The 10,304-nt window shown below is 40.6% G+C and overlaps 1 protein-coding gene across 1 annotated transcript; it reads right to left on the bottom strand.

Moving 5' to 3' along the window:
* Window positions 1-1,044: 1,044 nt before the first annotated feature.
* LOC110865637 (aspartic proteinase nepenthesin-1) lies at window positions 1,045-2,692 on the bottom strand. The gene has a single exon (XM_022114963.2). The coding sequence runs from the start codon at window positions 2,602-2,604 to the stop codon at window positions 1,243-1,245; it is 1,362 nt and encodes a 453-aa protein (XP_021970655.1). The 5' UTR covers window positions 2,605-2,692; the 3' UTR covers window positions 1,045-1,242.
* Between the last annotated feature and the right edge of the window lie 7,612 nt (window positions 2,693-10,304).

The following is a 10,304-nucleotide window of genomic DNA, read 5'->3' as shown; positions in this document are numbered from 1 at the left end:
ATGTTTTAGAGTGTTTTGGGCCAAAAAAAACAAAAAAGCGCCAAAGGGATTTTTTTAAAAAAAATAAACAAAATTCAGTGCATAACATGTGTTAGACAAAAATGCTGAAAGTTGCTGAATTTTTTTTTTTTAAATTATCCCTTCGGCGCTTTTTTGATTTTTTTGGCCCAAAACTCTTAAAAACATGTATATTACATGTGTTATTTTTTTCAAAAAAAAAATGTCGGGAGGTTGGGTTTTTTATATAGATAGGGTTTTCTATCTAGCCCTACCCTATATATATATATATATATATATATATATATATATATATATATATATATATATATATATATATATATATATATATATATATATATATATATATATATATATATATAGTGTAGGGTTCAAATGAGAAGAATTTTTTTGTAAGAAGAAAAAAGAAGAAGTTTCAACCAATAAGAATGCTTCATTTTACTTCATTTAATATTTGTAGTTAATTTTAATATAAGGGTATATTGGTAAAGTTACATAAATCATTAATTTGTATTATTCCTCTTTAATAACTAGCTAAATTAAATTTGTAACTCTTTTTCAAAATATGTATTTTTTTTCAAATTAAAAAAACAACTTAATTTAAAGTGTTGAAAAAATTACTAGTTGTGTAAGATAAATTACGAGTTGTGTAGGATATATTTCGAGATGTGTAGGATAAATTTTGACTGTGTAGGATAAAATTCTATAATGTGTAGGGTATATGTAGGAAAATTTTGATATGTGTAGGTTTTGTAGGTTATATGTAGGATAATTAATGATTAGTTGACTAATTAATTAAAAATAGAAAAATTAATGATATAAGTTATAAATAAAATAGCATTTTACTAATATGCCCATTTTTCTTTTTCTTCTCACATTAAATTTGTTCTCAAATGATCCTTTCTCTCTCTCTCTCTCTCTATATATATATATAATTTAGCACTTACTAAAAGAAATTTCTTAACTAACAACACCAAAATATTAAAACCCAAACACCATGCCTCAGTCGAAACAAACAATAAAGTGTACAAATATATGCAAATTTGATTTATTTAACCTTCAATCATCTAAAGTGGATCCCAAAGACCATATACATTTTCTTTAATGTGACACTTCTAGTAATTTCTTAACCAAGAAAAACAAACATAAACCCAAACACCATGCCTTAATCCAAACAAACAAACAAACAATAAAGTGTATCCATATATGCATAAATGTTTATGATTACAACTGATCACATTTGGTTGGAACAAATGACAATGTCTCCTTCTCAAGATCATGAACCACCATCATGTTCTGCTGCTGAATATTACCAAATATCGATATCCCACTCGAACTCCCCATCGCCAAACACACCAAACCACTCTTCACATCTCCGATCATGTAATTCTCTCCGGGTAAATCCAAACTCGCCCCATCGAAATGAAACACCAGCTTTGGAATCTCGATTGTCGTCTCACCGGAACCGTCATCTTCAGGCAACTCGAAACACAAGTCCAAACCCGTAGAATCCGAGTTGTCCACATTCAGTTTCACTTGAGAAACAAACTCTTTCTTCACCAACTCGAATGCCGATTCTTGGAGGTAGGTGATGGTGGTGCCGGAGTCGATGATCATCCCACCAGTCCCGTCTGAATCGACCGCGAAAGTCGACTTTTCGATGGGTAAATCGACATTACCGACGGAGATACCAACCAGCGAGAGGTAGTAAAAAGATGGGTGCGAGGGGTTTTTGATCAAAGGTGTGGTGTAAACAGAACTGTTAGAAGTTTCAGTCGCTAAAGATCCCATGACTAGAGTGCTGGTAGGGTTTTGTGACGAGGTTTCGTCGCTAATGGAGGTTAAACAATAAGAAAATTTTGATTGTTTGAGCTGGGACACTAAAGATAAAGGTCCCCTTCCTAACCCTACTAAACCACCACCTTGGTTGAACCCACTGCCTTCATTATCTTGCCCACAACCAAACCCTACTTCCGGCACTGAAACTGTATCGAATGTAAACGTCTCGGTCGCTAAAATGCCTTCTGTGGACGAGTAGTCTCCGTAGGAATACAAATACTCACAGCCATCTGACCCGCAATCTGAAGTTGGTAACGCTTTGCATAAACTGCTAGAACATGGGATTTTTGAAAAAGATGAGGACTTTTTCGGGTCAAAAACGGGCGTTGGAGCGTCGAAACATTTGGTGCATGGCTTGCATTGTGTCCAAATGAGGTCACTACCGGTGTCCATGATGGCTGCGTAGGGTTCCGGAGGTGTTCCGATGGCTAAATTCATTAAGAACTCTCCGTTTCCGGCGTGAACCGGTGATGTTACTTGTGTGGTACTCGAGTCCACTGATAAACTTGCCATCATGTTCTCCATGAGTCTTTGTAACCGGTGGTTTCCTCGCTTTACACCGCGTTGTAAACGCTCGAATTTGGTCAGGTTTTTGCCGGAATCGACGTGTTTGAGGGCCACCCGGAAGCCGGTTTCGTGTTGACGGGTGGCATGGACATCTAGGACGCGTCTGGAGGTTGAAAAGCTTGGTTGAAGAGAAAAAATGATGAATAAAATGGTAGAAAGTGAAATGAGTGATGAAGCCATTAGCTAGAGTAGTATCAAACAAATTTCTCAAATGTGGGGGTGGGTGTTATAGGATAGGTTAGAGTAGAAAGAAGTGGTCTAAAGAGGAAGAAGAGGATGAGGGATATATGGAGATAAAAAGCTGGTGAATATGGTTTGGACTTTGAAGTAAGGCTGGCAAATCGTGTCTTAACAGGTTTAACAGGTTTCTGACGGCGCGCACAACTTAAGTTTCAAACATGATTACGACTCGTTTAACTACTTTCTACCTCATGTTATAAAACAGTTTTATGTTTTTATGTACAAAGATGAATAAATGATAGATCCTAACATTGTAATTTTAATTATTTTAAAAATTAAAAAAGTCAAAGGGTGTATTTTTCAGTCAAACAGGTCTAATCATGTCTTAACAGGTACCCAATTGCCAGCCCTACTTTGAAGAAATACTATCTTCAAGTCTTAGAAGTAGGTTACTTAACAAGATAACTTACATATATGTGTATGGATGTGTGTATATTATATATAAGGTAGGTAAAATGATAGAAATAATTAAAAGGAAGACTATACATGACCCATTTCTTTTATACTTGAATTACATCCTTCCATAATTAGTTCCATTCTTTTTCTTTTCTTTTAAATGTCAATTTTGTGATGGTTCAGATATAATATATGACATGTCTTACTTTTAAAGTTTTCTTATTACTAGTGTAGTGTATTTAGAATTCGATTCAAATTTGAAAGTTCAATTCGATTTAAATTTGATTATCAACCTTCAATTTCATGTTTAAAAAAATTTAATTCAATTTGGTTTGTATTCGAGTCTAGTAATCCAATTCGAATTTATGAATTTTAAATCTGATTTGATTCAAAATTCGAATTTGATTTATACTTATTTTTTTAATACATATAAATTCTAAATTGGGGCTAAAATAATAATTACATCCATAACGGATAGGCCAATTATTCACATCACCAAGCCCAAATGTCCAACAGCTCATATTACTTATTGCTAAATTCGGACATAACTTGCATCACTACTAGTAAATAACCTAACTTCTAAATTTTGGTGTTTTGACATATTGATAGTTTACATATTTTGTAGGTTAGTATTTTTAGTGTTAAAAAATATTAGTTTATAGTAGTATTAAAATTTAAAAGTAAAATAATTTATTGTTTAGGGTGAAGGTGAATGATGACGGGGGTAGCCCAAGATTAAATAAAGTGACTAGATATGCAAATGCTTAAATGGTTAAATGGTTCACTGGTTGAAAAGCTGTAAAATGGGAAAAGCGAGGAGTAAACAGTAATCAATCACATCCAGAGCTCGCTTCACCAACCCACAAAAGCAAAGCAGGTCTGCACAATACACGTTATTACCCAGGGGTCAAAAGTCTTCAACCCCAAAAGGGGAAACCCTCCACTGCAAGCAGGATTACTAGTCTTGTACATGCCACTTTGGGAGATGTCTTCCCTTATAAAAAGACATCTCATTTACTCCAAAAAACATCCGGATCAGTTGAGATTCTCTCATCTCTGGTCATTCGTGGAGTACTTGCTCACGTCCAAGTCACTCCTTATCACATCCACCACACACATTCTGTTTGCTCTCACTTCTGGATTCGAGTACGTCTCGGAGAAAGAACCTTCAGCAAACAACAATTACAAACTAGTAAACCTCCTTCCACGTCTTGCAAACGTGGGGGGGACCCCGCGACCTGCGTTAGGCAAGGTTGAACCCTTCAACCTTTTTGCCTAACCAACTCAGCTACTATCTTTGGTCTCATGTTTGTTGCATCAACAAGTTGGCGCCCACCGTGGGGCTACGCCGCTATTTCTTCTCAAAAAAAAGACCTAGTAGTGTAGCTCTCTTCACTTAAAGTCACCATGTCTGAAAGTGGATCTCCGGAAGAAGTAAATCAGATTCCAAACACTTCCACCCCGGGTAGTGGCCAAGCTCATATGGCTATACCAACATCTTTCTCGACTCCGTGGAGCACACCCGAGTTCCTTACCTTCAACACACCAACTCCATCCAGATCTGGGGCTCCATCTCCCAATGTCGATGTATCTGACACCCCAGCACGTGTTGAACTTACCCCCGAGGGGGTCGCAAATAATTTCTTTGAGTTAAGGTCACTTCTTAACCAGGATGTGAGTAAAGAAAGGGAAAAGGGTATAAGGATTCGTTTAGATTATGACAAACCTGAGCCAACGCTGTCTCCCGGACCACCCTTACCTCCTTTTACCACAAGAAGTGAGGCTGGTCCCAGCAACCCTCCAAACCCTCACCCTTATTTGTCCACTATGACAAATCCTACAGTACATCCTATCCTCTCTTCCCAACCAATTACTAGTGGTGCTCCTTTGGGACACGAGCTAACGCTTGACCAGCTCCTACAGTCCCCAGTGACAAGCTATCCAGCTTCTGTAACAACCACATGGGAGCAAGCTCTGTCCGTGCTCCCTTTAGCACGAAGTGCTGTTACTAGCACCCCTCTTGGAATAAACTGCTCGGTTGGTCCAGGAAGCCTTCAAGGCTTCAACCTCATACCCAATATGATGACCCAGATGATGGCCAACTTCCCGTAGCAACACTTCATTAATCAAGTGCTAGCCACTCAGGCGAATCACGGCAATAGTAACAATATAGATACAAGGCCTGAAGAGTACTTGGCTAAACCCTATAAGCCAAGCAACCTTTCATGCTTCTCAAGGCACATAGCCGATTATGATTTTCAATCAAAGATCAAGATGCCAACCCACATCAGAACGTATGATGGGACTGAAGATCCTGAGGATCATCTCCAGATCTTCACTGGTGCAGCTCGAATAGAAAAATGGTCAAACGCTGAATGTTGCCTAATGTTCATGCAAACTCTTGTTGGATCTGCTAGAATCTGGTTCAACGACCTACCTGCTCAAAGCATTCGAAGCTTTGACGATCTCAGCAGGGGTTTTCTGGCAAACTTCTCCCAACAAAGGCGATATGTCAAAGACGCAACAGTAATCTTCCAGATAAAACAATGTGATGATGAAAGTCTTCGGGCATTCATTGAACGATACAAAAAGGAAGGTCTGACCTATGTGGGGGCAGACGAGAAAATGAGAGTGGCCGGCTTTATGAACGCCATAACCTCTAAATACCTCACACGAGATTTCAACAAGTCTCTGCCCAAAACCTTGGAAGAAGCCCTTGAAAGGGCCGAAGCTCACATTCGGGGAGAGGAAGCTGTAGACATCAAGGAACAAAGGAAAAGAGGGTCCGGCTGGCGAAGCAATAGCCCAGCTAGAAAGAGGGGAAACTTTAACTCCTATGACAGGCGCCCAAAGGGTTCAGACTCTCGAAGGTCTGAAGGTCGGAACCCTTCAAGCAGAGAAAAAGGCATAAGTTTCACTCCCCTCACAAAAACCCCTCAAGAAATCCTGTAAACAGAAGAAGTCAAACAAAACTTTAGACCTCCCAGGCCTCTCCCCAAAAGCAGAAAAAATGAGAACTCCACGCAATTCTGTGAGTTTCATGAAGAAAAGGGACACCACACCAACGATTGCTTCCAACTAAAAAAGAGAATTGAAGAGGCTGTTAAGTCAGGAGAACTCGCCCATTTGGTAAAAGGAGTTCGAGACAAGATAGCTGAAGGCAAGGGAAAGGAAGTCAATATGGTATACTCTGATGAAAAGGTTCCTCACAAGAGGCAGCGGTTGGAAGCCTGGGAGCTTCAGTGTGTCTGCTTCCCCCCTACGAAGAAGGACCCACTTCCCAGTCCTCTTGTGGTAGAAGCCACCGTGGGAACACTGCAAACATGTAAAGCATACATAGATACTGGGGCAGCCACTGAAATCATGTTCGAAAAGTTCTTCAACCGTTTAAGCAATGAAGAACGTTCAAGGCTTCAACCTTCTGGAACCTCTATAAAAGGTATCGCCGACATACCCCTCAAGCCTTTGGGGCAGCTAACCCTTGATGTTCGTTTCAGTGAAGGATTAAAAGAGAGAACCCAATCATTAACCTTTGTGGTTATCAACATCCCCTCAAGTTATGACGTGATCATAGGGAGGCCCGGACAGTGTGCATTTTACATGGCAGTGTCTGTTGGCCATGGCACGGTCAAATTCCCTACTGAAAGGGGGATAGCAACCCTTCAACCCTCGCAGGAAGCTTACATGATTGAGGGTGAAAGCTCAAACAGTGAAGAAGACAGGCAAGGGTTGGTCATAAACCCTAAATACCCTGAGCAACGGATAAGAGTCAACCCAAACCTTTCTCAGGAGACCCTTTCATACCTTGAAAAGCTGCTAGCACATTACAGTGATGTATTCGCTTGGTGTCCAGAAGATATGACCGGGATCCCTCGGAACATTGCCGAGCACGAATTAAGAATACCACCGGATGTCAAACCGGTGGTCCAAAAGAAAAGAAGCCTGGCACCCGAGAGAAGCCTGGCAGCTTGCCAAGAGGTTGAAAAACTTGTGTCGGCCGGCATTCTCCGAGAAGTCAAGTACCAATCATGGGTTGCAAACCCGGTTATGGTCAAGAAACCCAACAACTCTTGGAGAATGTGCATAGATTTTAAAGATCTTAACAAAGCTTGTCCCAAAGATTGTTACCCACTACCGGAAATTGATCTCAAGGTCGATTCCCTCATAGGATATTCGTTTAAATGCTTTCTTGATGCATACAAAGGCTATCACCAAATCCTCGTGAAGAAGGAGGATGAGGAAAAAACAGCCTTTCACACGTACAAAGGGATCTTTTGTTATCAAAAGATGCCTTTTGGCCTCAAAAATGCAGGAGCCACCTATCAACGACTCGTCGACAAGGCCTTCGAAAACCAAATTGGCAAAAACATGGAGGCATACGTTGATGACTTGGTGATTAAAAGCAAGACGGAACACCAAATGCTTGACGATATTCAAGAAACTTTCAAGAACCTCAGAAAGGTCAACATGAAGCTTAATCCGGAAAAATGCTCATTTGGATTCGAGGAGGGAAAATTCTTGGGTCACATTGTCGGAAAGCAAAGCATCAAGGCCAACCCTAACAAAGTAAAAGCCGTCCTTGAAGCTAAACCACCAAGAACCAAGAAGGAGGTTGAAAACTTAAATAGGAAGCTTGCAGCCTTGAAGCGTTTTACCTCAAAACTGGCCGAAAGATCTCTGCCCTTCTACAAAACGCTCAAGAACTGCTCAGACAAGAAAGATTTCAAATGGACTGACAAAGCTGAAGAAGCTTTCAATCAAATGAAGCAACACTTAGCTTCCCTACCAGATATTGCAGCACCAGAAACTGGGGAGGTAATATCGGTGTACCTTTCAATCGCTGACGAAGCCATCAGTGCAGTCCTCACCATTGAGCGAGACAAGGCCCAGGTACCCGTTTATTTTTTCAGCAAAACTCTAAAATTAGCTGAAACCAAATATCCTCCCCTCGAAAAACTTGCCCTAGCTCTGGTTCAAACAGCTAGAAGGCTTAGGAGGTACTTCCAAGCACATCCTATACAAGTGGTCACTGACCAACCTGTCAAGAATATGCTTGAAAAACCTGAAAACTCTGGAAGGCTAGCAAAATGGGCAGTGGAACTGGGTGAGCACAACATCACCTATGTCCCACGAAAAGCCATTAAAGCTCAAGTTCTGGCCGACTTCCTGGTGGAAGTCCCAAGCCAAACAATTGACGAAGTAAACACCCCAACCACTGAACCCTCCAACCCTGAAGCCTGGAAACTATTTACTGATGGGGCTTCAAGTGTTGAAGGGTCAGGAGCTGGTTTAGTTCTAATCAACCCTGAAGGGCTAGAATTCACATATGCTCTCCGTTTTAATTTTCAGACCACCAATAACGAGGCTGAATACGAGGCATTGATCGCTGGTTTAAGACTGGCCAAAGAAATGAAAGTTCAGAAGCTTGAAGTGTTCACAGATTCATTGCTAGTCTCAAGCCAAGTTAACGACAGCTACATTGCTAAAGAACCCAACATGAGAAGATACAAAGAGAAATCCAAGGAATTGATGAACACCTTCCAAACATGCAACATCAAGCAAATTCCAAGGTCCCAAAACAAAAAGGCCGATGCCTTGAGTAAATTAGCATCTCTCACCTTTGCCCACCTCACTAAAAAGGTGTTGGTTGAAGTGTTGAAGGCCACATCGATTGATGAATTGGAAGTCCAAGATGTAGTCACTGAAGAAGATCCAAATTGGATGACTCCCATCAAAAAATTCCTTCAAAATGATGAACTACCCAATGATCAAATAGAAGCCGAAAGGGTTAAAATCAAAGCAAGACAATATGTGTTGCAAGGAGAAATCCTCTACAAAAAAGGTTACCTTGCCCCCTTGCTAAGATGTGTTGGTCCTGAACAAAGCAAATATTTGATCAAGGAAATACACGAAGGAGTATGCGGAGCTCATTTTGGAGCTAGGTCGGTGGTTGCAAAGCTCATGAACCTTGGATATTTCTGGCCGTCGATGCATCATGACACCATTGAGCAATTGAAGAAATGTGATGCCTGTCAAATCCATGCCCCAATCCCAAGAAGTCCCAAACATGATCTTGTTCCAATAACCTCGGCATGGCCATTCCATAAGTGGGGAATGGACATTGTTGGGCCATTCCCTCCGAGCAAAGGGGGAGTAAAATTCTTGTTAGTAGCAATTGACTATTTTAGCAAATGGCCAGAGGTTAAACCCCTTGCCAAGATCACAGGAAAACAAGTCATAGACTTCGTTTGGGAAAACATCATCTGCCGCTATGGGTTGCCGGGAGTAATTGTCACCGACAATGGAAAGCAGTTTGCTGAGAAACCTTTCAGCCTTTGGTGCAAAGAATACAGGATCAACCATATCTTTAGCTCAGTGGCTTACCCACAATCAAACGGCCAGGTTGAAAGGGCCAACCGAAGCATAGTGGAAGGCATCAAGACGAGATTAGGAAGATATGAAAGCAATTGGCTCGAAGAATTGCCTAGTGTTCTATGGGCAATTAGAACAACCGAAAAAACAAGTCACAAGAAAACACCTTATAGCTTGGTATTTGGATCCGAGGCCGTAATCCCTGCTGAAATAGGAGTTGTAACCCAACGAGTTGTCAACATGGATCCCGAAACAAATCAACAAGAGACCATGTTGAATTTACAACTCCTAGAGGAAGCCCGAGATCAAGCGGCAATACAAGAAGCCAAGTACAAACAGAAGATGGAAGCCTACTACAACAAGAAGGTTAAAAATGAACGATTCAAACCAGGAAATCTAGTCCTCAGAAACAACAAAGCTAGCAAAAAGGAAAATCAAGGGAAGCTGGGCCCAAAATGGGAAGGTCCATATACTATCCTCGAAGCACACAAGGGCGGATCCTACAAGCTAGCAGACTCAGAAGGCAAAAGGCTTCCAAGACATTGGAACGGAAAAACCCTGAGAAAATTCTATGTTTAGACAGAAAAGTTTGGTTTGTATCAAAAGGAAAACCTTTTGTAAAAAGCAGGTACTGCTTGAATGAATGAAGTTGATTTATCAAACTTGTCTTTCTATCCTAATATCAGGTTGAGAACCTAGCAAAAAACTCCATGGCAAGGGCCATGTAAGGGGATGAGCTCCCAGGCCATATCGCTCAATAGGTTCAAGGGTTGAATGAACCTATATAAGGGGTGAGTTCCTAAATCAATACAACTCCATGAGCCTTATTAAGCCAAAACAATAATGTCTCATAGACAGGTTTGAACAACCTA

Source organism: Helianthus annuus, chromosome 6 (genome assembly GCF_002127325.2).
Source record: "Helianthus annuus cultivar XRQ/B chromosome 6, HanXRQr2.0-SUNRISE, whole genome shotgun sequence".
NCBI lineage: Eukaryota > Viridiplantae > Streptophyta > Magnoliopsida > Asterales > Asteraceae > Helianthus > Helianthus annuus.
Note: the sequence above shows the minus strand (reverse complement) of the source record. Positions and strands in the feature narration are given on the sequence as shown.